At 47.5% G+C, this 26,124-nt stretch overlaps 1 protein-coding gene and 1 long non-coding RNA gene across 9 annotated transcripts in view; one reads left to right on the forward strand and one right to left on the reverse strand.

Annotated features, from left to right (window-relative positions):
- The window catches only part of Mtus2 (microtubule associated scaffold protein 2), a 373,086-nt gene that overhangs the window by 43,778 nt on the left and 303,184 nt on the right, over positions 1–26,124 (reverse strand). The window contains exon 1 of one of the 6 annotated variants that reach the window (NM_001100989.3): positions 706–824. The exons of 4 other annotated variants lie outside the window; for them this stretch is intronic. In NM_001100989.3, the coding sequence (NP_001094459.2) occupies positions 706–789 (84 nt within the window). In that variant the 5' untranslated portion in view covers positions 790–824. Of the gene's footprint in view, positions 1–705; positions 9,419–26,124 lie in introns of those variants that run through there. One more of the 6 variants, XM_039089682.2, reaches the window with a different exon arrangement.
- Positions 11,432–16,446, forward strand: LOC102547400 (uncharacterized). Of its 3 annotated transcripts, XR_001840631.3 has the most exons (4): positions 11,629–13,976; positions 14,490–14,817; positions 14,925–15,006; positions 15,978–16,446. It is a non-coding gene; the product is annotated as an uncharacterized LOC102547400 (long non-coding RNA). The 3 variants fall into 3 exon arrangements; XR_001840632.3 differs by lacking the exons at positions 11,629–13,976; positions 14,490–14,817 and adding an exon at positions 11,432–11,470; XR_001840630.3 differs by lacking the exon at positions 14,490–14,817 and having other exon boundaries at positions 13,836–13,976.

The following is a 26,124-nucleotide window of genomic DNA, read 5'->3' on the forward strand; positions in this document are numbered from 1 at the left end:
TTGATAGTAGTTATCTAGAGATGGAATTATAAACAACACACCCTCAGGAAGCAGCCCACAGCAAAACCAGACTTTGCAGACTCTATAGTGCTTTCCCTAAGTCCATTTCCGTTCTCTGCCTATGAATCTTCTATTGAACCCTCAAAGTCCCTGGCTCATCAGGTGTTGGCCCCCGTGTCACCCCTTTGTGACAGGAAAGCCATGAAACAAACTAGACCCCTGTGCCTTCCTCTCTCACAGGGGCCATCTAGCAACCACGAGAGATGCTCTTTAAACCCAGCAGGATAAACTTTCAAAGTTCGCTCTGGCTCAGCGAAAACATTTTGCCTAAGCTGACCCATATCCCTCCCACACCAGAACACCCTAGGTTTCCCAGGTACAGAAAATGCACTAAGAACCTTCCCAGGATCCCCCTGGCAGTTTGAATTTCAAGACCTTCCTATTATGTCTGCAAAATGCAACAGTTTTATCTGAGCCTGCGGGAACATAATATTATGTAAGGCTCTGCAGAGCCCGGGAGAATAAACGCTTTCCTGTAAGCACCACTCACGATCCAGCACCCTGGAAGGAGAACCCGGAGCTTCCTGCTCACCAACAAAGCACACAGGCATGCGAGGAGGAGGCGGGGGCCAGAGGTGGATGCTCACACCTTCTCTGCCCAGACCCAGGAGGGGGTGGGGGGAGAAGAGAGGAAGAGCCAAGTACCGTTTTGTCCAGGCACTGAAGGCAAATATAAGGCTTGCAGCAGTGGTGGCCCATCGTGGCAGGCTGGTTCCGCAGCACCTGCATTCACCGAGTCAGCTGAGGCCCCTAAGCCGAGGTGCAGGCTCCCAAAGGGACGCCCCGGGGAGCTGTCACAACTTCCATGTGGTCTCCTGACTACCTTATTTCTCCTGATAACTTCAGCGATTGCAGAGAGGAGGACTCGGGAGGAGAGGGCGGGGCGGCTGGCAAATCCTCCTGCGAGGGAGGGGCGGGAGTGGGGCGGGAGCTGGGCAGGCAGCGCGGCGTCGTCGGCAGCAGCAGCAGCAGCAGCAGAAGCAGCAAACCTAGGGCCACCTAGTTTCTGGGAATCCTCAGACCCCTAGCCTTTGACAGTGGCATCTCCCTGAGCTGACAGCCTGGCTGCTCTGAGCATAGCACTGTCTCCGTACTGCGCAGACACGCCTAGAAAGGACTCAAGGCACACACAAAAGGAGACCCTCGGGGATCCAAGGGTGGAGGGTTAGCTGAGGCGTGCCAGCCCTGACTGCCTGTCTCGCCAAGGAGTAAACACATTTATAAACGTGACCAATGACAAGGTCTCTCAGCCCAGTCCGCTGCCAACAGGAGGGCTCTTGGCTCATGTGCAAATCCTCATGCTTAGAACAATTGCTTGGGCCTCATTTGAAATTATCTTTATACATAAAAATATAATTACTATGCCTTACACAAACCATTCACATATCTTTAGTACTTAAAGTATTACAACTGGGGGGTGGGGAGAGGCAGCTATTTCCCCTAAGCGAATGGCCCAAAAGTCTTAGGGAATTTGAACTTCCTAGTAAACTTGTAATTTGTAATTCAAAAATGAGGAAGAGGGGCAGGAGGCAAAAGTTTTCTTCAAAAGAAAAACAAAGGAGGAGACCTCGTACTTTAAAATGTATTTATGCCACCCTGAGAATAAAACGCAGAAATATTTACAAGATCAGCTCTTCAGTAGAGAAACTACCGAAAACTTGGTGCAAGCCACCCTAGAATTTATCCTCAATAAAACCACCAGATTACAGAGTTGAAAAGATGGATTAGGAACCTGGCGCTCCGCGGGAGGACCTGAGTTCTATTCCTCGAACCTACCTGGGGCGGCTCACGGCGACCATAACTCCAGGTCTGAAGGGACCTGAGCATTGTGGGATGCTCCCCTCTGGACCCCGGTTAGGCACAGACCATACCCAAACACCTCCCAAGCACAAGTCAAACGCAAAGAGATCCTTGATTAAGCAGGGCAGAGGGACAAGGTGGCCGAATCTGCACTGGGCAGAAGCATCAGCAAACAGCTTTGCTGGGGAAAGGGGAGGTCTGTGTTAGAACGAGGTAGGGCACGCTAGTGAGGTCTGGCTGGGTATTTTAGTTATCGGGTTAGTCAAAACAATGGACTCTGATTGCTGGACCTTGGTGTTTGGTCTCAGGAACGAGCCAGTGGCCAAATAAGGGGCCAGACCTTGGTGACGAGCTTCAGGAATGAGATCTAACAGCTCAGCAGGGGGACAAGGGTAAAGGGACAAAGTCTGTGAGCGCCTGTGTGCCATGGTCGGCCTGGGTGTGTCATGGTCTGGCTGCTGGACCCCTTTATGATCCAGGGGGTAAAATGACCTTTTTGCAGGCATGGTATCCACATGACATGTAAAACACACAACACACACACACAGCATGTGCATACACACACTCACATACCTTTAAAATGTTGCTTTAGAGATACACTCTGTCTCAGCAGCCAATGCTCATGGAGTGGGAAGCAGGAAGAGGAGGTCTTTTCCACTCTGACTCTCTCCGTCTGCGTTTTCTTATTAGGAACACTTTCTGGTTTGCTTTCAAATGAAGCATCCATGGGAAAGGTAGAGACGTTCACAGTCCAGGCTATGGGGAGTGGTGAGCTAAGGTGCGATGGTTTGAATGAGAATGGTCCCAAGGGGCTCATATATCTGAAAGCCTGTGCCACAGATGGTGGGACTGTTTGGGAAGGATTAGCGGGTGTGGCCTTGTTGGAGGCAGTGTGCCATTTGAGAGTGGGCATTGAGGTTTCAAAAGCCCATTCCAGGCCTGGTCTCACACAGTCTCTATCTCCTGCTTCAGGGTCAGACGGAAGCTCTCAGCTACTGCTCTAGCACCATGCCTGCCTGCCTACTGCTGTGCCTCCCCGCCATGATGGTTATAGCCTCCCATCCTCTGAAACTGTAAGCGTGCCCTTAATTCAATGTTTTCTTTCATGAGTTGCCTTGGTCACAGTGATTACTCATAGCAATAAAAACGTAACTAAAACACAAGGTTTCTGTGGAGGTGAGGTGGACCGGACCCTCAGAGGGAGGGATGCTCACATACCTTGACCTTGAACCTGAGACTTCCTGGGACTTTTAAAACCAGGGGAGAAAGATCACTGTGTACAAAGCAGTGGTCTTGGACACTATATTCAGAGCAGTGTGGATAGGAGTTAAAAGGCAAAAAGCATCCCCAGGGTCCTTCAGGGGAAGGAGGTTAAAAGAACATGTGTAACATATGCAACAAAATATCACTTGGCTTGATACAAGGAAGAAAAAAGGTGTAGATAGACCCACACGTGTGCCAGGCATTCTACCACTGAGCCACACCACCAACCTCAAATGGAGATTTGATGCGTATTACAGTATGGTTGAGGACATTACTGTGAATAAAACATACTTAAAAAAAAAAAAAAACCAGAACCATGTTAAAGATTCTGTAAGGTTAGTTGACTGATTAGAAATCAGGTTGAGGGCTGGAGCAATGGCTCAGTGGTTAAGAGCACTGAATGCACTTCCAGAGGTCCTGAGTTCAATTCCCAGCAACCACATGGTGGCTCACAACCATCTGTAATGGGATCTGATGTCCTCTTCTGGTGTGTCTGAAGATAGCTACAGTGTACTCATATAAATAAAATAAATAAATCTCAAAAAGAATAAAATGATTAAAAAAAAAAGAGAAAGAAATCAGGTTGAGTCAGAATGTTGCAGATCCGGAGTCGAGTCGTTGAGCTAGCCTTAGCTATCTCTGTGGCTGACCCAATAACCTTGGACTAACAGGTGAGACCTTCTCGAATGTCCTAACCAACTCCCAGCTTCCACCAACTCGAAAGCTAGGGATTGTCACCAGGTCACATCTGAGACCTACAGCAGGGATTTCCCTCCTTTAATGCGAACCCCTGATGCTTTCAATTTGGAGAACACCCTGAGTTCTGACTTTCTATTGCTCCGCAACTCTTAAGACCTTCGTGGAACCATTCCCACATCGGAACACGTTATGTGGGCCAAGCTAAAGCTGTGTTCCCAGGCTGGGGTGAAGCAGGGGAGTGAGGTAGAGAGCAGGGCCCGGGAGAGCCCATAATTAGCCCAGGAAGGAAATAAGCTGACTTAGGGGCTAAGGGGAGACTGGAAATGCCTCTGCAAGGCTGCGGCACAGGGACAGCAGAAGCCATTATGAAACTAAAGCTCACACCCTGGTTATGATTTAGGACATTAACGGGACATGAAGTTATATGTAGATATGGAATTATATCATGTGTGAGAACACATGGTAGAAAGCCCAGATGCCATGGAAGCCAAGACTAACGAGACTCCAAGAGTAACAGAAACGTCTCCAACAATGTCTCCCAAATGGTCTCAATGTGAGTGGGGCTGTCTGAGGTACCTGGAGTCAGCAAATTCAGAGACAAAATGGCGACAGCTTTGGCAGGAGGAGAGGGTGGATGTCTGTTCAGCAGTCACAGAGTTTCAGGTTCTCTCTCTCTCTCTCTCTCTCTCTCTCTCTCTCTCTCTCTCTCTCTCTCTCTCTCTTTTACAAGACCACAAGGCATTGTAGGGGCCCACGCCTTCCTGAGTTTGCACACACATCAATATTGCAAACTAGCAAAATGTATTTAACAATACTGAACTATGTATTTAAAGAGAGCTAATGCAGTTAAAGCCAGGAATGGTGGCACATGCTTGTAATTCTAGCTGTCAGGAAGCTGAGGCAGGAGGATTGCAAGTTTCCTGCCAATTTAAGCTGCATGGTAAGTTCCAGATCTGCCTGAGCTCCACTGTGATACTGTCTCTCAACAACCAGGACCCTGATAAAGACAGTTTCGATAGCAAAAGTTTATGTGTATTTTTAAGAGCACAATCAAAATGGCTGCTTGTATTCTCTTGGGGGCAAACAGTCCATGCAGTTAGAAAAACCTGGGCACATTTATTTGCTTCATCCATTTTTAAAAAATCATTTATTTTTATTTTTATTTATTTACATTGGTGCTTTGCCCGCATTTGTGTCTGTGTGAGGGCATCATATCTCCTGGAATTGGAATTATGGACATTGTAAGCTGCCATGTGGGGTACTGGGAATTGAACCCAGATCCTCTGGAGGAACAGTCAATGTTCTTAACCGCTGAGCCATCTCTTCAGACCCCCATCCCCTTTCCTTTTGGTTTTTCAAGACAGAGTTTCTCTGTGTAACCCTGGCTGTCTCAGAACTCACTCTGTAGACCAGGCTAGCCTCAAACTCAGAGATCTGCCTGCCTCTGCCTCCTGAGTGCTGGGACTAAAGGTCTCCTCAAGGATTTCATCACCCAGATTAGTAATTATCAGGTCTTTGGTTGGGTTGATGACAAGGGACCCAGGTGTTTGGGAGGCTGAGGCAGGAGGATTGCAAGTTTAAGACTGGCCTGGTTTAGAGAGCAGATTAAAGTCTGGCCTGATCAATTGGGCAAAAACCCTTTTCAAAATGAACAATAAGAAAGGTTCATTGGTAGGGTTAGCCTGGCTCCTGCACAGCTCTAGTTAAATTTTAAGAAATCAAAAAGCCATCTTGTTTTTTCCTTCTCTCTCTTTAATACTACCCGCTCCTTTTCATAAGTGTTCTAAGTCTTACTTAGTTTAGTCTATATTGGTAAAAATTACAGACTCTCCTTATCTAACTACAACGCCACCAGGGAGACACTTAATAAAATGGCACTGTGTCTTTGGCCTCTAATACCTAATTCATGAGAACACTTTGCCGATCTCTCTTTTGTTTTTCCTTCTTTGCTCTTGGGTTTAATCAGGTTCCAGTACCTTGCCCCATCTGAGTAGCAACCCCCATCCTCTCCCTCAGGTCACCGGCTTGCGCAGACCTGGAACTGGATCTGCCTCTTGGCTTCTCTCTAATCTCCAGTCATTTGTTCTCAGGTCTGGCTTGGGCTTGAGTTCAATCGTGGGGGGATAACGGTCCCGCAGATGTGTGACTGTGGGCGTGTCAGGAAACACAAGATGTCTAGGTTTCTGTAATTATTCACTGAGATCTATATATCAACTATTTTCCCCAGCTGGGTGTTCAACATAGTAGCGTACATGCGGGAGAGCCTGGGTTTGAGCCTCGGCTGGATAGTAATAACTTCCTTCATTATTTCAATTCCTGGCCATATACATTCCCTGGGAAAGGCAGTCTAAAGGCTGACCCCTTTGCTTTGGGGAGCTGATTTGGAATAAAACCATGGTACTACAGTAGAACCCAAGGAGGCTGTTGTTGAAGGTGGCGCTTGCTTTCTCTGGCTGTTTGTCTGATGGCGAGCACCAGCGTTTCAGTCAATGGCATTACCTCTTCAGAGACTCAGCGTACTCAGCTTTGTCCCATGGAGTAAGTCCATGTCGCCCCCCCCACCCCATGCCCTCTGACACACAGCTCGTCTGTCTGTCTTTCCTGCCATCTGGCTCAAGATATCAGCAGCTCTCATACATGTTTCCTGCCATAGATCTGGATTGATCCTCCTTGCTCTAAGTAGGAGCAAGGACTCCTTCTGGGTAGGGAAGGTGATTAGATTCTTGTGCATGAACACCATTGTCATCTCCTGAGGACCCTGGGGAGGAAGGAGGAGTCCCTTAAAGGATGAGATCCTTCGCATTGAAAAATATCCTTTGAGAAAGAAACCAGGCTGTGGCCTTGGGCTGGTAAGGAGGAGACAGTTTCTTCTCTGGGACCTTTGGAAGCTGGGGCTTGACTCTGGTTAGCGCAACAGTGTCACTGAAACTTAGAAGAGAAACTGGTCCTTGACAATGGTGGCAAAGTGGACGAGCCTGAAAGGTGTTACATTCTGAATAAGAGTTCTCCATGTCTGCGAGTCTAGCCCAATGCTAGCACAAGCACTTAGTTTATGTGAGGCCCAAAGTCAAATCCCCAGTACAGCAAACAAAATAAAACAAAACGCCAGGGACCCCCACATGCTTCCATATCTGTGGAGGCTTAGCCACTCCCAGGCAAACAGAAAAGGGCTTGGACAGCTGGGATTTGTCACAACTGGAACTGTGGCTTCACCGGTTCCTGAAAGCAGGGACAAGCTGGCCTTTGGCTCTTTAAAAGGCCTGTGAAGCTGGTTCTGGGAAGATGGCTCAGCAGTCAAGAGCACCAGCTATGTTTGGGAAGAACATGTTTGGTTCCTGTTACCCCCATGGTGACTCACAACCCTCTGAAGCTCCAGTTCCAGGGAATCTGATTCCCTCTCTGGCCTCCACAGGCACTGCACATACATGTGCACATACATACAGGTACTCATACACATGAAAAACAAGCTTTCTAAAAGTTTGATTTTTTTTTTTAAGACAGGGCATGCGCAATATGTAACCCCGGCTGGCCTGAAACTCTATATAGATCTAGACCAAGCCGGCTTTATAACGCCAGAGCTAAGATAGTTATGAGAGATGCCCCGTGGGTTCTGGGAACCCAACCTGGGTTCTCTGGAAGAACAGCAAGTGCTGTCAACCGATGAATCGTCTCTCCAGCTCCAGGATGGACTCTATCCCTCTGGAAACGGAAGCCAAAATAAAGTCTTTCAAATGTTCTTAGTCCTGGTATTTTTAACTTGACCATGGAAAAGTAATTAGTACAATGTCTGAATGACACCCTCGCCACTGCTGGGCACAACCACACAACACCATGTGGTTGTTAGTCTGCAAACAACTCCCATTTGTCTCCCGAAGCTTGTAGAGACAGACTCTGAACTCCGTCAGGAGAGAAGCACAAACTGGGTTATTTCATTTCACATTTGACAGCAAGAGACGCCAACAAAGGCATTTTCGCTCACTTTCCTGATAGACTAATGATAAATTTTGCAAGGTACCAATTTTTTTTTCAAAGACCAGAAAGCCATCACACTTTGCAAACATGACATGACAACATTCGCCCTACACGATGAATATTATCCATACACTCTGTCAAAAAGAGTTATGGGCCTGTCTTCTGAACACAGCCTGTTAAGCACAACGAGGTGTGGAGGGGGAGGGGCAGCCCCAAAGGGGTTATTGAGTTGCCACACAGCATAGCTGGTGGCCTCATTAAAAACACAGATTTCAGGCAACCTGATTAATAAGCCCAGCCTTGCTGTGGAGAATGGGAGGCTTGTTTACTACGACAACGTTTTAATATGTTTAATATGCCTGTGGCTTGGACTGTACCTCAGCGGAGGGTGGGCCCAGTCTTCTTCGTTCCAGGACATAGCATGTCAGTTCACTTGCCATGAACTGACAGCCAAGAGGGCCCTCCCCTCTCCCGGCTTTCATTTCTCACCAGTTTTCCCATGCATGGCCTAAGAAGTGTGTGTTCCCTGACAGACAGTGCCTCCACTCACAGGTTTTTGACTTTGTAACCAAATAAAACCAACACACACTCAGTAGAAACTTTGTTTACTATGTCTCTTCAATCTGTATCTTTCCTTGTGTTGGCCATATGCAGCTCAATCCTCCAGTGTGATGCTGGCTAGTGGTAATGACTCCAGCTTCCAGTTAGCCCCATGGCCATGACAGGAGTCACATCTATAGTATGATGTAGGATGGCACCTATGTTAGATATGATAAATGCTCTGCTGGTTTATGATATTCTTTAATAGCATGTTTATAGTGCTTGAGTGTAAGGAACATTTTACCTCCAGGCCAATATTTTCAACTTACACTCTGTTTATCAGACATAACCCTCATGATAAGTGTCTGTCATAGTTGCTTCAGCTGTCAATTTAAAACAAATCTAGAGTTGCCTGGGAAGAGGGTACCTCAGCTTGAAGAACTGGCCTCAAGAATTGCCCAGAGCCAATATGTTTATGTCTGAGGAACACTTTCTTAATTGCTAATTGATGAAGGAGGGCTCAGCCCACTGTGGGTGGTACCATCCCTAGGCAGGTGGACCTGGCTTCTATAAGAAATGTAGCGAGTCAGCTTACAGCATTTCTCCATGGTCTCTGCTTCAGTTCCGGCTTTGGTGTCCCTCAGTGATGGACTGCAACCCATAAGCCAAATGAACCCTTTCCTCCCCAGGTCCCTCTTATGCCCATGTATTCGTCATGTGACAGCAACGCTACCTAACACATCCCATCACTGTCACCATGTCAAGGGTGTATCAACAGCCTCCAAACTGACCTGTCACTCCCTTGAGCCTCTCTTGCAATCCTATCCTCCACCCAGTTGCCACGGTGAATGTCTGAATATGGAAATCGAGTCCTGTACTAGCACCATTAAATGGCATTTACGGTTGTTAAGACATCATTCCAGGGTTGGGGATTTAGCTCAGTGGTAGAACACTTGCCTAGGAAGCGCAAGGCCCTGGGTTCGGTCCCCAGCTCCGAAAAAAAAAAAAAAAAGACATCATTCCACAAACAGTGAGTGAGCACAGCATTTGAATTTCCCTTCTACCCTCCTTATTCATGGAGGTCCAAGTGACAGGTCTTCCTTTCCCCCTCCCCTTTTCCCATTCCCTTCCCATTTCCTGAGTCATCTCCCTCCCCACTCAACCCTTGAATCTCCTTTCAGCTTACACATCACACACACACAACTGGATTATATGGACACACGAATACTGTTATTATTTATAGAAAATCTAGGGTCTGCAAATCAATGAAAACATGCTTGATTTGTCCTGAGTTTGACTGGTACAATGATTTTCAGTTTTATTCATTCTTCTTTGAAATGATAATATTCTTTGGTGAGGGCGTGGGAGGGGTTGAGACAGGGTCTCACTGTGTAGCCTTGGCTGTCCTGGACCTACTTCTATAGACTGTAGACCAGGCTGGCCTCAGACTCACAGGGATCTGTCTGCCTTTGCCTCCTGAGTGCTGGGACTAAAGTTGTGAACCACCACATCTGGCTAATTTTATTCTTCTTTGAGGATAAATAAAACTTAATAGGGGGACCAGCAAGATGGCTGAGTGGGTACGTTGAACCGTCATACTTGCTGGATTGTGGCCCATGTTTTCATGTGGAGTTGAATTCAGTTTGCAAGTATTTTATTGACAATTTTTGATTCTTTGTACATCAGGAAGATTGGCCTATAATTTTATTTTCCTTCCTTTCCCCTCTTCCTTTATTTTGTCATTATCTTATTTGAATGGCAGGAAAATACTGGCCTCAAAATTAACCTAGAAGCATTCCTTTGTATTGTTTCTCTTTTATTTTATGAACCAGTTCAAGGAATACTGGTATCGGCCATTTAAACATCTGGTAGAATTCAGCTGTGAATCCACCTGGGCTACAGCTTCGGGGGTTTTTGTTTGTTTTTGATAGAAGACATTTTGTTGCTATTCCAGCCCTACCATGTGTATCAATCTGTTTATAACTCTTTAGTTTAATCTGGGTAGATCTAGAAATCCATCCATCTTTTTCTTTTTTCCAAGTTTACTGGAATAGCTTTTCAAATCATGTTTTAATGCTGCTCTGACTGCCCTCAGTGTCTGTTGTGATGCCTCCTTGTTCACCACAGCATTAGTGAGTCGAATCTTCTCTTTCTTTTGGTTAGTGCAGAATTAACCAATCTCGTTTATCTTACCAAAGAACCAACTGTGTGCTTCGCTGGTGTTTTTAATTGCTCTTTTTACTTCCACTTCATTAATCCCTGCTTTCATCCTTATTACTGATTCTTCAATTATTGGTTTGACTTGTTCTTAATTTTGAAGACCTTGAGAAGCATTGAGTTTTCATTTGAGATTTCTCTGGTTTTAAAAGAATATTCATTTTTTTATTTTTATGCACATGAGTGCTTTGCCTATATGGCTACAAAGCTCATATGTAGTGCTTGAGGAGCCCAGAGAGAGCATCAGGTTGTGAGCTGCCCATGTAGGTGCTGAGAATTGAACCTAGGTCCTCTGTAAGAGCAGCCAGTGCTCTTAATTAATACGGCATCTTTCCAGGCCTAATTTTCTTGTATTTGTTTAAGTCTTGGCTTATATTTTCAAATGTGAGCTACTTCAGGGAAGGTGCCCTGGGAAGCTGGGGAGAATGCGTACTTTTTGGTTGTTGTGTCAAATACCCTGGTAGATGTCCTACTATGTGTATCAATCTCCCTGGTAGATGTCTACTCCAGTCCTACTATGTGTATCAATGTTTATAACTCTTGAGTCCACTTAAATTATGATGTCACTTAACTCTGATTTTTCATTGATTTTTGGGTATGTGTGTATGTTCTGGTTGACTTGCCTACTGGCATTTAGGTCACTACATTATTAACATGTAGAGATCTCTCTATAATACAAGTGCCTGAAAGTTCTTGCCTGGTCTAGTTTGGCATTAAAAATATCTCCTGTACCTGCATGGCTTCTTTCCTCCTCTCCTTGGCTTAGAGAACCCCACTGACCTTGTAAGTCAGTTCCTTCTTTATTTTACGTTTGTCATTGTCTGAATGTTCTAACCCATTCCTTCTGTCTTACATCCCTAATGTTCTGCCTTCTGCTTGATGCATTCTATTGGTGAGGCCATTTGCTGAGTATATCGAGGTACTGAGCCCCTTATCTCTAACATTGCAAGTTAATAGTTTCAATATTTCTCTCTCTTTCTTGCTGCATCCTGGACAGCCTCCAGGGACTTGGACCTGGCCCTGGGTGGGGTGGGGTGGGGTGGGGTAAGCAAGGGAACAAAGAATAAACATATACAAGATGGGGGAGGAGAAGAGAGAGAAGAGAGAGAGGGGGAGAGAGAGGCAAGAGGAGAAAGGGAGAGAAGCAAGAGATAGGACCACAGGGGATTGGTCTGAGCTCTCTGCTGGAGAAACACCATGTCTATATAGAGTTGACAGGGAGGTAGGGTTATTATACACATCTGTACAAGGAGGGGGGGATTACTACACACCCATAAAACACGGAGGCAGGGTTATTATATACGGCAAAACCTGGGGGCAAGTTTAGCTAATTGGGTAGGAGCCATCTCTGTTTGGGAACAGTCACCAGTCCATAAGGGTTAGGTATGTGTAAGGGGAGCTACAGTGGAATTTTCAGTCCACACTGTCAACATGAAGGTGGGGAAGAGAGCTATAGTAGACATTTTCCCACACACCACCCTGTCAATACATGGACCAGAGGAAGACTTTGCCATTTCTGTGTGGGTGTGAGGCTTTGAGGTTCCTTGACATGGCTATGCCAATGTCACAACAGAGATTCTCTCAGTGCTTCACTAGTTCAGGGTGCCCTCTGCTTCCTGTACTTTATGAGATCCCTCTCTGATATCCTCCATCAACCCATCATTGCATTCAGAAAGACACAAATCTGTCAATCTGTGACAGATATAGCTTGATACTAGAACAAACTCTAACTGACCTCCTTGCCTGGGTCCTGCCTATGGAGTCTTGTCCTTGGGTGAGAGCTATAGCACGACCCCTTCATATCTGATCACACGGACCTGCCTTCTGTAGGGATCTCCCTTCCTAGTGACTTTCTCCCCTCTACCCTGTCACCCATTGGCTTGCTGGCTATTAATCCTCAGCTGGGTGCTGTCATGGAGGGAGCTAATCTTTCTCCCTATTGCAGAAGTCCTGATGCTTATCCCAACAGGCCTACCTTATCATGTAAGTGTCAGGATGATTTTTCTTCAACAGAAGGACAGATTGTACCTGGCAGAAACCCAAACCTTGACACGGTCTTGTTTGCTTTCTTCATTTTTCTTGCATGATTCAAATTGAATTTTAAATTTGCTCAATCAATTCATTTATTCAAAGCTGTCCTCTGCATGTAATCCCTTTATCCCCCTCATATTTACCAAGGGCCTCTCTGTGCCTGCCAGGACGATGACATGGGCTCTGTGTCTGAGGTAGAGGGATGGCATTCACTCTGCCTGACTTGTCAGGGTACTAGGAAAGGTTTGACAAGAAAGCTTAAATGACCCTGTCTCTTTCCAGAGGGCTAAGCATCTTCCTAAATGACAGGGTGGTTTTCTGGGTCCTGTTGCTTCTCCATGGATTCACCTCACACACAGCAGCCCTGAACTAAGGCATGCTTCCAGGCCTAAAGCTTAGGAGGATAAACAGCCATCAGTAGCCGGAGGGTTCTAGCAGCCCATATCACAACTTCAGTGATGGAGAATCCTGGGATCACTGCCGGACCACTGTGGAGATAGTGTGGAACTGAGGAAAGTCAGAGAACTCTCTAGCCCTGCCTTTTTCTGAAGGATAGAAAAAGACAAGAAGAAAATGCCAACAAGAGAGCCCCTGTCTTAGTCAGGGTTTCTATTCCTGCACAAACATCATGAGCAAGAAGCAAGCTGGGGAGGAAAGGGTTTATTCAGCTCACACTTCCACATTGCTGCTCATCACCAAAGGAAGTCAGGACTGGAACTCATACAGGACAGGAACTTGGGAGGCAGGAGCTGACGCAGATGCTGCTGACTGGATCGCTTCCCCTGGCTTGCTCAGCTTGCTTGCTTATAGAACCCTAGACCACCAGCCGAGGGATGGCACCACCCACCCTTCATCACTAATGAGAAAATACCTTACGGCTGGATCTCATGGAGGCTTTTCCTCAAGGGAGGCTCCCTTCTCTGCGATAACTCCAGCTTGTGTCAAGTGGACACACAAAACCAGCCAGTACAACCCTCTTAGTTATTCCTGGCACATTTGCTTTTCGGCCATCTTCTCTGCCAGGACAAGTGAGGTCACCAGGACAGCTCAGGCACCTGTGCCAGCTAGCAGCATTAGTACTCAAGAAGCAGAAACTGTCCCCAGAGAAGACTTTACAGCCACAGAAGAAGTGAGACAAGATGAGGCCTTCTGGGGTCACCCCCAGGAGAATATGGGGGCATGACCTGGTGGTCCCATCTGCAACCTGTTCTAGGAGGTCCCGGAGATAATCTCTCATAGCAACTAGCAGTGACCTCAAAGTCTTTGTTTGATCATGTTCCCTGCTGGACCCTGAAGCCCAGAGAAGTGTCCCTGCCACCAGGAATCCCTGAAGAAAACTAAGACTTAGATGACTCTAACCAGGAATGGGATTTAAATGAGTCTCAGCACTAGTGGTACGGCCCGGTAGGGCAGCCCCCAACTGTATTGTTTCAGCCAGATATTTTTAGGTTACCAACATTACTAGAGCAAGAGATTCCGGTCTTTTGTCAGCTAGAAGTACCTGTCATAGGCAAGTGGCTTATATGAAGACAGCACAAATGGCTGGGACTGGGGCTGGGAGCTGCCACATTTGATCTCCCAGCCTCTGACAAGGCTGTGTCTCTTGGAAGCCCTGGCTGTTGCAAGATGCCCCCAGCAAGATGTCAGCACCTTTGCAGGGTCCTCAAGTCCTCAAATGTCAGGGCTTACGAGGAACCAACCAATCAGAACACAGTTGTTGCTGAGAATAAGAGGGGTGTGTGTGTGTGTGTGTGTGTGTGTGTGTGTGTGTGTGTGTGTGACTTTATTTTAATCTCCAAGCTTTTGGGGGGGGGGTCCAGACAGTTTTTAATGGGCTTGCAATATCATATATGTATCATATGTGACCCTCTCTTACCACGTTCAATTTGCTATGTGCTCTAATACAGCACGCCGAGCATAAAAAGCACACCTTGCGATGTCTACCCAAAGCTATTGCCTACCAGATAGAATGGAAGGAACAGGTCAGATCCTGGGTCACAGAGGTGGTGTACCTTACCGAGTGGGAGGCACAATGGTGATTTATGAAGTTCAGACGACACGGGCAGTGCTATGGGCATAGCTTCCACCTCAGGCCTGAACAAGGAAATGTAACTCAGCGTTGCTTCATTTTGTTACGAAGACCTCTTTTCCACTGGAAGAAAAGCTCTCTTTACCCGGCACATTTCATCTCATGGAATATACTCACACAAAGGAGATGCTTTATGAAGACACCCAGTAATTTTCCCCCTTTGCTTTGGGGATTTTCCCATGATGTAACAAAAAGAACCACCAAAAATGTTCATTAGCTTAAAAGCATTTTTCAAACTCTATCTCCTCTCCAGGTTTAATAATATACAATGTAGGTCACGTTGCTTGAAGAGGAGCCTTGAATCTGCCCCTGAACTACTTGTGTGTTCCCCGTGGGTAAGTTGCCCCAAAGCAAGGATGCTAAGGACCAATGTTTTCTCTGTAAGTGGGCAGTGCGTGGTTCTGCAGGGCAGTAATGAGCTGAGGGACCTGGAAGCTTCTGGGCCTCCTGGGGGCTGTGGTTCCTTTCCTTCTTGCAGACGGAGAAGGTGGAACCCTTCATCAGCTCAGGCCTCATTGGGTGTTCCAGGGGAGTGTGCACCCCCTCTCCCCTGGTGTAAGCACCTTTGGATTGATCTAAAACACAGACCGAGAGCTGTTTCTGTCACCTTAAAGAGGGGGGAATTGGACAGCGGGGCTGACATGGCAGGGACACAAAGCAGAAAGCCTAGACTGGAGGCTGTCTAGAGTAAGAGTGTCAGACTCAACAGCCCTGCGTCTGAGTGGTGAAGGTTTCACTCTAGCCCATGGGGATTGTCCTCATTTGGTTTCTGTTGCTGTGATAAACTACTGACCAAAAGCAGCTGGGGTGGGGGCGGGGGGGAAATACCTACTTCAGCTTCCAGCTTCTAGTCCATCATGGAAGGAAGACGAGGCAGGAACCTGGAGGCAGGAACCTGGAGGCAGGAACCTGGAGGCAGGAACCTGGAGGCAGGAACCTGGAGGCAGGAGCTGATGCAGAGGCCATGGAGGGATGCTGCTGACTGGTTTGCTTCCCATGGCTTGCTCAGCTGCTTTCTTATACAGCCCGAGATCTCCTGCCCAGCGGTGGTACCACCCACAGAGAGCTGGACCTTCTCATATTACTCATCGGTTAAGACGATGCCCCACAGTTGTGCCTGGAGGTCCCTTTGACAGAGGCGGTTCCTCCGTTGGGGTTCCCTCTTCTCAGACTCTGTATCAAGCTGACAGAAATTAACCAGCATGCGACTGGGGAGGTGGTAGAACTTTTAAGGGGTGGAGCCTTGGCGAGAGGCTGACCAGACACTGGGGTCCTGTCCCTTCCTCTCTGTTTTGTTTTCCGGCAGTCATGAGCTAAGCCACTGGCTTCAACAAGCTTTCTCTGCCATGAAGTGTTCCCTCACCACAGGCCCCACGGCAACACACAACGGCCCAAGACTTCTAAAGCCGCCAATCAAAATAAACTTTCGCTGACTCACAGAGAGCCGTGGTGAATCCTACGACACAGAGATTCACAGAGAGCGGTTACTGAAGCCTACAGGCAGCGTCTCAGGAGTCATTCATTCACTCTCTCTTGCAGTACGCCTATCCGATTCTTGCCCCAGGAAAACTGTCCTTTCTCTCCTGCAGCAGGGCATCCAGATGGCTACTCGGATACCTCAGATTATGAAAAAGTCTACTCTGGCTTGAGCTTGATTCTCCCAAATTCAGATATCGCAAACTTAATCTACAACTCCACCAATTTGGGATGTGGGGACTTAGCGGGCAGTATTTAGGTCATGGTGGATTAATGTGATAAAAGGCTCTCCAACTCTCGCCTGTCATGCTTAACGCACGTTCGTGTAGAACCTGGCGCTAAACCATTCGTAGACGACCTGCTTCTGGGTTGGGGTTTCGTACATAGCAGAGCAGCTCCCTTGCTGCGATCTATTGAAAGTCAGCCCTCGACACAAGGGTTTGAAAAGAAAAAAAAAAAAAGAAAGAAAGAAAAGAAAAGAAAAGAAAAGAAAAGAAAAGAAAAGAAAAAGACTTTCTAAGGTAGGTTTTCTTTTGGCCTCCCTGTGTGCTACAATAAAAACGCCCATGGGAGACAGTAATGCCACCACCCTGATAGCCTTCAAAACTGATAGAAACATTTATCTTCATTGTAAGTTTCCCAGGTTCAAGTATTCTGTTACAGTGTCCCCAGACAGAATCGAATTAGATGCATTTTCTCCTTTTCCTTTGGGTACTCACATCTACTTAACAACGTTGCTCTGACTACAAAGCCCTCCATGGGGTGGGCAGTGATAGACACACACAATTTTCATGTCGCCTGGACATGTGGTTGCCACCTGCCATATCTGTCTGGGATGGTAGTAAAATGAGCCGATGGAATAGGAAGTCAAATCATCGTTTCTACTTGTAGTTTTACATTATTTTACCAGCCTGGGTGTTTTTACCCATACGTATTCACCATGCCTAGTGCCCACGGAGGTCAGAAGGGGCGTTGGATCCCATGGAACTGGAGTTATCGGGGTTGTGAGCCTTCATGTGGGCACTGGGAACTGAACCCAGGTCCTCTGTAAGAGCAACAAGTGCTCTTGACTGCTGAGCCATCTCTCCAGCCCAAGAGCAAATGTTTGCACTCACGGCTGGATTCAGAGAGCCAACATCACCCACTGATACTCTGTACAAGCAGTCGGTCTACACCCCGCTGCCTCCCAGAAGAACACAGCGATCTATCGTTCTCCTACGCAGGGTATTGGGTGGCTGTCCTCCCTTCCATATGTATCTACCCAGCCAGGCCTCTCTTCTTTGAGGCTGCCCTTTTCCAGGAGGCTTTGCCGTTCGTTTAGAGTGCACCCTCGTTTGGAGGGGATCTACTTTCCGCTGACATGCTGTGGCTTGATCTAATCTCACAAACGAGGTCCACTCCATCAGGGAAAGAGCTGTGTGTCTTCATGACATGTGGCCCGTGAGGGGCCACAACAGGGACTCAGTCCTTCCCAGACTCCATGTCAGGTGAAATGTGCTAGCTGATGGTTTTGAGGGCACTGTCCCTATCCACCTGACGTCATATCTCCTGCCTCTCAGAGCACTCCGGGAACCCAAATAGCAATGTGCCCAGAGTTTGATAACTTCAGTGTGGGATGCTTCTCTGGTGGAGGTCCCCAGGCAGAGATCACTCCTCTTCCTTTTGCTCCTCTCCTCCAGGCATAGCCCCATACCCACCCAACTTACTTCCCAAAAATCTCTTCATCCGCCCACCCACTCCCCGCATCTCCACACCCCTGCTTGGGTCCAGGCCCTGCACCTGCAGCCATGCAATCTCCTGCCGTGGGTCCTTTCTGGGTTCTGTCAGATGCTGTCCAGATGTATGGTTGCTCAGGGCACCCTCTACTCAGGGGCTTCTCTTCTCCTCTTAGCAACCAGACTCCCTACTCCCTGTTGGGATTCAGATCCTGAGCTTTTCTCTCCTGCTCTTTCTCCCCTCGCCTCTGCCTCCCACCCCATGGCGACTTCCCTGGCCTCCTTCCTTGGGACCACCTGAGAGTTGCTTCCCAATAAACCTGTCTTTCTAGACTCCAATCTGGCTTGAAATGGCTCGTTTCATTGGTGGAGAGGACCTGTCACTCCCCATCATGGTGCATGCTCTACAAGGCCCTCCCCTCCCCACCCCCACTCCCCAGCCCAGGGCTCCACCTACTTTCCTTAGGTGCTTTCCCATCCCACAGAGCTGCTGGGACTCTTCTTGCTGTGGTGATTTTTCCCCCCTGACTCTGCCTTCTGGCAATGTTTCTCCAGGACCCCTTTCTTCCTTCTCTGCAAACATACCACTTCCCACAGAGAGCCATCGTCCCCGGAATCGCTTTTCGCTTTTCGTACTGGCACCTGTGACCTGATCAACCCCCTCACAAGAGGGCACAAGGGGTAACCCGCTGGCTCCGTGCTACATCCCCAGCCCTGAATAGTTTCATCTCAGAGCAGGAACTGAGTTGGGACAGATAGTCATCCCCATGGTGCGACCGTATTTCAAACCATTTCCCTGTGTTATCTCGAGTTTCCCTCCTAATGGACTGATTTTACAGACAAAGGCATTGAAACAGAAGGTGCTGTGTGCTGGGGAGTGAGCAGGCCTGACTGTGCTCTCTCTACTGTGTCTCTTCTCACGCTCCCGGACTAAGTTTCAGTCCCGGTTCGGTTCACTAGACGGTTGTAGAATGCCACGGAGAACACAGACCGCAGTGTTAGCGTCCCTGCCTCAGCTCCCAGCCCTGCTCCGGTTTACTTTAGCCAAAGCAGCTCATCTGTCTAAGGGAGCGACATGAGTCAGGGCAGGGTTAAAACAGTGTGTGATTAGCACCTGCCCAGATGCTAGGATGGACCCAGGAAGCGCATGCACTGAACTTTGGTGTGTGGTACGAGCATCACAGCATAAACCTACACATAGGAGACTTAGTCCTCTGCACCTTTTCCTTGTCACAATTCCAAGTGTCACCTCCGTGTGCCCAGGCTCCTTTGTCTGCCCTATAATTACTCCGTGCCTTTGCTCTTTGCTCTCTGCCCCTTGGCACCGGCCCCCCCAGAATCTGGACAAAATCCCAGATGCCTGTCCTTTTAGGACTCTGGCTACATCTCACTGGCTGCAGGCTAATTTTGGATTGCTCCACGCCCTCTCTTTTCTTCACTAATTCTCTCAAAATCAATGTTGATTTTCCTGGAAGAGACTACACAAATGGAGAGGCACAGATCTCCCCCGGTGTGGGAAGCTACTTGTTAACATGTAAACTCCATTCGCTCCTCCCTCCGTGGTAAAGGCCGAGCATCCATGAACCCATCTCCTCGCAGGCATTCTCTCTAGGAGAATAAGTAAGCCACCAGAAAAGGAAGCTACCGGGTTGGGGATTTAGCTCAGTGGTAGAGCATTTGCCTAGCAAGCGCAAGGCCCTGGGTTCGGTCCCCAGCTCCGAAAAAAAGAAAAAAAAAAAAAAAGAAAGAAAAGAAAGCTACGGAGGAGATCAACACATCACAAGTCGCTGGATCAGAGCAACTCCCAGTGGGAGGGATGCGGAGGGATGCGGATGATGCAGGAATCCCCTTCCTCCCAGCGGGAGGGATGCGGATTCAGGAATCCCCTTCCTCCCGGGAAATCTGCACCTTGAACGTGCTCCCTACAGAGATGAAGCCAGTGTAAGTCACGTCACTTCTGATAACAAAATAAATGCCTAATAGTAGGGATGTGTTCACACCTCTGAGACCATCGTCTACCGGCTGAGAGTAACAAGTGTCCAAGTAACAAGTTGGTCTGATACCCGACATGCCAGAAGATGGAGGCCGTCCCTCCAAAGGGGCACCTTAAGAAAGGCTGAGGTACTGTCACTAAAGAACAGTGAAGGTGGCTGCTGGAGAGATGGCTCAGTTAAGCGCACTCTTGTAGAGGACGCAGGTTTAACTCCCAGCACCTTACAATGATGGTCTGTGGCTTCAGTTCCAGGGAATATGATGCCCCCTTCTGGCTTCCTCAAGCACTGTAAACACATGGCGCACAGGAATACGCGCAGGCAAAAACTTCTATACATAATGAACAGTGGGACAGAGGGAACAGAGGAGTGCTGGATGCTAAATCCCAACTGTGCGTCCACAGTTACACCAGCACCCTTGGCCTCTGGCTTTCTCTCTCGCTGTCTGGAAGACCCTCTCGTGCTCTTAGCTGTCTGTTACAGCTCGGAGGCCTCATGCGATAGAACCCAGCCAACGTTCTGCATCAATTTCTGCAAGTTCAAAGCAATAGAAACCACATCAGATGCAGAGAAGTGGTCTTTAAAAGTATTTGTAACACATGGTGACACAAAGGTCCTATGAGCATCTAGGGTCAACCACTCTCTTTAGCAAAGCGACAGACAGGCTACTTTTTTTTTTTTTCATTTAGACCACTGGTTCTCAACCTTCCTAATGCTGTGACCCCTTAATATAGCTTCTCATGTTATGGTGACCCACAACCATAAAATTATTTTCAGTGTTACTTTATAATTGTAAAATTGATAGTGCTGTGAATTGTACATGTCCGATATGCAGGATAGCTGACAGGTGACCTCTGTGAAAGGGGTCATGGTCCACAGGTTGAGAACTTATTTAGCCCACAAGTCCACTCATTTGACACCCCCCCACCACGCACACAGCCCATATCATACTCAGAAATAAGTTCTAGTCCTTTAGCCGAACTAGGTAGACTGCAGAAGATGCTGCTTCTGTCCCTTTTACAAGATTTTCTCTATCAGTAGGCAAACCTTAGGGTTTCCTATCAAGATGGACTTGCCTCCCCTCCTTCTCCAAGCGATTCATCTTTTCCTGAACATTCCTCATTATGGACTTGGGTCTCCTCAACACTCTAGTGTCCCTAAGACTGGAAACATCGCATGGACTTCATGTGGAGAGACTGTGTGTGGCCGTGGAGGGAGAGGGAGAACTCTAAGCCTCTCCCACTAACATGCCCTACTCCTAGCAACAGTAGCCTGTGCTCGGCTACTGCCGTGGCCACCTGAATTGACACCAAGTGTGACGGTTTGAATACGCTTGACCCATGGGAAGTGGCACTATTAGGAGGTGTGGCCTTATTGGAGTAGATGTGGCCTTATTGGAGGAGGTGTGGCCTTATTGGAGGAGGTGTGGCCTTATTGGAGGAGGTGTGGCCTTATTGGAGGAGGTGTGGCCTTATTGGAGGAGGTGTGGCCTTATTGGAGGAGGTGTGGCCTTATTGGAGTAGATGTGGCCTTATTGGAGGAGGTGTGGCCTTATTGGAGGAGGTGTGGCCTTATTGGAGGAGGTGTGGCCTTCTTAGAGGAAGTGTGTCACTGTTGGGGGTGAGTTTTGAGGTCTTCTCCTTAGAGAGCCTCCTCCTGGCTGCTTTCAGATGAAGATGTAGAACTCTTGGGTCCTCCAGTACCATGCCTGCCTGGATGCTTCCTGCCATGATGATAATGGACTGAACCTCTGAACCTGTAAGCCAGCTCCAATTAAATGCTGTCCTTTATAAGAGTTGCCTTGGTCATGGTGTCTCTTCACAGCAATGGAAACTCTGACTAAGACACCAAGGTTGCACACCTCATTTTCCAAAACTGCCTGCTGACTCTTCTCGTCAGCTCCCTGCATCCCAAGTCCCAACTTTTAATTTTTTAAGACTTGATTCTTCACCAATATCCATCCATTTTCACTTTTAATTCCACACTCGTGTTCTCCAGCAGTTGTGTGTGTGTGTGCGTGTGTGTGTGTGTGTGTGTGTGTGTGTGTGTGTGTGTGTGTGTGTGTGTGTTTTGTGCTGGAGATAGAACTCATGGGCTTGTATATGTTCAGCAAATAATAAATTACATCATGACCATCCCAGATCTTTGGTAACTCAAGATATTCTCTTCAGAAGAATTCATTAAATCTTGATGGTTTTGAAAACCCCAGATTCCTACTACCAGTTCCCTACTCCCTGCTCAGATCTTGTTCCCCTTTCTCCTCTGGTACCCTAATTTCCTGGATAGAAGGGAGTTCTCCTTGGTACCTCTCTCTCTCTTTTCTTTAAAGATCAAAAAAATACTTTAAATTCTTCGCCTGTACTTGTGTCTGTGTATGGGTTTGTGCATGAGAGTGCAGTGCCCAGGGAGGTCAGAAGAGGGCGTCAGATTCCCTTGTTCTGATGGAGTTGTGCACCACCTGACTTGGGTGCTGGGAACTGAGCTCAGGGTCTAAGAGTGGGATATGTTCTCAACCACCAAGCCATCTCCCCATACCCAAGCATCTCTCGCTTAGCACAGAAAATGCAGTCTCTTTAGCATTCTCAAGACGAAACTCTATCCCAAGTCGGACTGCTGGTATCTATGCAGGAGTCCTTTGCCCTGCAAACTCATAAGTACTTTAGTTCTGACTACGTCCAGGACATTCATTCTCAACACATCACGGTCGCTTGCCTCAGTCACAGGGTCTGACAGTCTGCAGGCGCTGGCAGCCTCCTCCTCCCTCTCACACAGATCCTTCACATCTAGAACCATGCCAGGATCTGGGAGCTGCACCATTCTGGTCATCTGACCATCCAAAGGTCACTCAGAAATCTCTGGAATACTTTCAACCTGCCAGGGTAGATACGTATAATCCATGTAAGAATCACAAACACATAAGGCTTGTCTCGCCATCCGCTCTCAGCGTATGGCTGGAGAAGAAGTTACCAATGTTTAGTTACCCAGGTGAAAGTAGATAGATTCCTTATGTTTGATCAACGTTTGGCAAGCATGATAAAGACTGATGATTTTTTTTTTTTTGGTTCCTTTTTTCGGAGCTGGGGACCGAACCCAGGGCCTTGCGCTTCCTAGGCAAGCGCTCTACCACTGAGCTAAATCCCCAACCCCGAATTTTTTGTAAGTACTTAAAATCCTATCTCTTTTTTCCTGGTTTCTTTGAGACAGATCTTAGGCTGGCCTAGAACGCATTCCGTAGCCCAGGCTGGCCTGAATATAAAGTAAACCTCTTGCCTTAGGCTCTTGAGAGCAGGGATAAAAGGCTTGAGCCACCACTCCTGGCCTCCGTCTCTTGATAGCTCTTCCAGGGACGGCATCACCTGCCTATACTTATAAAGATAATTTGCATATTCATCAGCTATGCCAATGCTGCAGACACACTGACTAATTTGGGGCAATATTTGTGCCTGTCATGGTAGGTCTGTGGAGTACTACTCATGTTGAGAACAAATTTGACTGGTCATGAAAAGACGTCTAAGGCAATGATTTAGATGTTTACATATGATCATTTGAGTCTCTTGATGAGTGATTAACTCTGAGGCCAAAAGGGTCCCCAGAAAATGCTCACATTGCATGCCTTTAGCGACATTAGCAGTTCCTCCTCCGAGTGTGTGTGGAGAGATGTGGCTCAGGGGTTTGAGCACTGGCGGGTTCCCAGAATTCACTCACAACCACCTGTACTTGGATCTAGTGCCCTCTCTTGGTCTCTGTCAGCACTGTGTGTATGCCTCTCTGACATACATGCAGGTAAAACATACATGCACGTAAGTAAGGAACCTTCTTAGAAAGTGCCCACTATGGGGCTCAAGGGTGTTTTATTTTTAAAGATTTATTTATTTTATGTGAGTATATTATCACTGTCTTCAGACACACCAGAAGAGGACATTAGATCCCTTTACAGATGGTTGAGAACCATCATGTGGTTGCTGAGATTTGAACTCAGGACCTCTGGAAGAGCAGTCAGTGCTCTTAACCACTGAGCCATCTCTCCAGCCCTCAAGGGTGTTTCTTAGTGGCTGACACCACCACCAGTTTCTTCTTTATTTTTTCTTCTATGTTTATCAGTTTGGTAAACTGGCATAGCTTTCTTTTTTTTTTTTTTTTTTTTGTTCTTTTTTTTTCGGAGCTGGGGACCGAACCCAGGGCCCTAGGCAAGCGCTCTACCACTGAGCTAAATCCCCAACCCCCGGTATAGCTTTCTTTGAGCCATGCAAAGCACACAGAACTTGAACCTGTAGGTTTTCTTTTTAAAAGAGATTCACTGTGATTTACGAGAAATCATCTGGGCATATGACCCGTATGTGCAGGTTCATATGGAGGCCAGAGGGGGCTGATCTGCTGGGTTTTGCAGTTATGGGCGGTGGTGAGCTGTAGGTTGATGTCATTATGCAGGTGAAGGCAGGCCTGGGATAGAACGGGGCCTGTCATTGGATGAGAAAGAAGGATGGGTGGGAGAAGAGTTTTAGAGAGGCAGAGGAACCGGAGCGAGGAGGGTTAGGGTTAAGAGAACGTGGCGGTGGGTGTTAAGATTCCTCTCAACATATATTACAGGTTGCTATGACTATTCTTAAGGGACGGATGTGTACAGGATTTTGTGTTTTCCAGATGGGCAAGTTATATCTTATCTGGGTAGGTACCTTATATCCTTATCAGTTGGTTGTGAGTTTACTGTGTGGATGTACTGTGGATTGAGAATTTAACATGCAAATCTGATTGTTGGGTTATAGTTGTTGGGTCTTGAGTTTACCGAGTGGCTGGAACCAGAGAGTTTGCAGCTAGCAGAGAGTCACCTGGAGAGACACTAATCTGAGATGAATTAGCCATAGTTCCAAGGGCCTATTGGAGCCAGAACTAGTGACTGCCAGGGTACATGTGGGAACTGGTTCCACAGCTTTTTTATTTTTACCACAACAATGAGCCTTCTAACATGGGTGCCGGGAACCAAACTCTGGTACTCTGGGAGGACAGCGAGCACTCTTGGCCCTGAGACATTTCTCCAACCCCATCTGGGAAGTTTTCATTGTTCTTTCTTTCTTTGTGTTTTTGAGACTACGTGACCATGGCTGTCCTGGAACTCAGCATGTAGGCCAGGCTGGCTTCGAACTCACAGAGATCCACTTACCTCTGCTTCCCACCTACTGGGATTCAAGACATACACCATCATGCCCATCCCAGTCGTCATTTTAAAGACATTTTTAGAGACCTATTGTTTTCCATGAATCCTGGGCCAGAAGTAGAGACTTATAGTCGGTGACTCACACATTCTGTTAACAAGAAACCTCCCCTGTTCGCCATTGTGACCACACTGCAAGTGCCACGTGGCCCATCAGTGTCCATAAAATACCACAGAGCAGCGGAAGGCGAAGACCACATTTGGAGGCGGGAGCTGTGCGTCTTATCTCCACCTCAGCTTCATTATTAATGACAGATAAACACTGTAAATTAGCATGTGCAATCTAACATCTGTGCCTGAACAGTGTAATCACTACCACCCAACTAATTAAGGCAGCCACAACTTCGCATGGCTCCCTTTCTAGTGGATATCTGGGGAGACACTTTTGACCTACCTTAGCAAGTGTAAACGATGCAATTCGAGCTATTAACTAACTACACCCACCGTTCTTTCTAGGGGGTCTCCAGAGTTTATCGGTACAGTCTCCAGTTTCCTGTTGCGGTGGTTTGAATATGCTTGGCCCAGGGAATGGCTCTATTAGGAGGTGTGGCCTCGGAGTGGGTGTGGCCTCATTGGGTGGGTGTGGCCTCGTTGGAGTGGGTGTGGCCTTGTTGGAGGAAGTGTGTCACCATGGGGGTGGGCTTTGAGGTTCTATGCTCAAGCTCCACCCAGTGCAGAAGAGAGATCCTCCTATCTGCCTGCAGAAGAGAGTCTCCTTCTGAAGGATCAAGATGTAGAACTTTCAGGTCCTCCAGCTCCATGTCTGCCTACACAATGCCATGCTTCCCTCAGTGATGATAATGGACTGAACTTCTGAAACTGTAAGCCAGCCCCAACTAAATGTTGTCCTTTATAAGAGTTGCCTTCGTCATGGTATCTGTTCACAGCAATAAAACCCTAAGGTACCTGTTTACCGGCCTTGGTCGAGTAAAATCCTCTTTCCCTGTGTTTTCCTGTCATGTGGCCACATCTCTGGCTTCCTGCTTACCTTCCAACATTGCTGCAGGAGTTGGGTGAGGGGCGCCATGAGTGTTACATGGGGATGTGCCTTTCTTAAAAGAG

This window comes from Rattus norvegicus, chromosome 12, assembly GCF_036323735.1.
Source record: "Rattus norvegicus strain BN/NHsdMcwi chromosome 12, GRCr8, whole genome shotgun sequence".
NCBI lineage: Eukaryota > Metazoa > Chordata > Mammalia > Rodentia > Muridae > Rattus > Rattus norvegicus.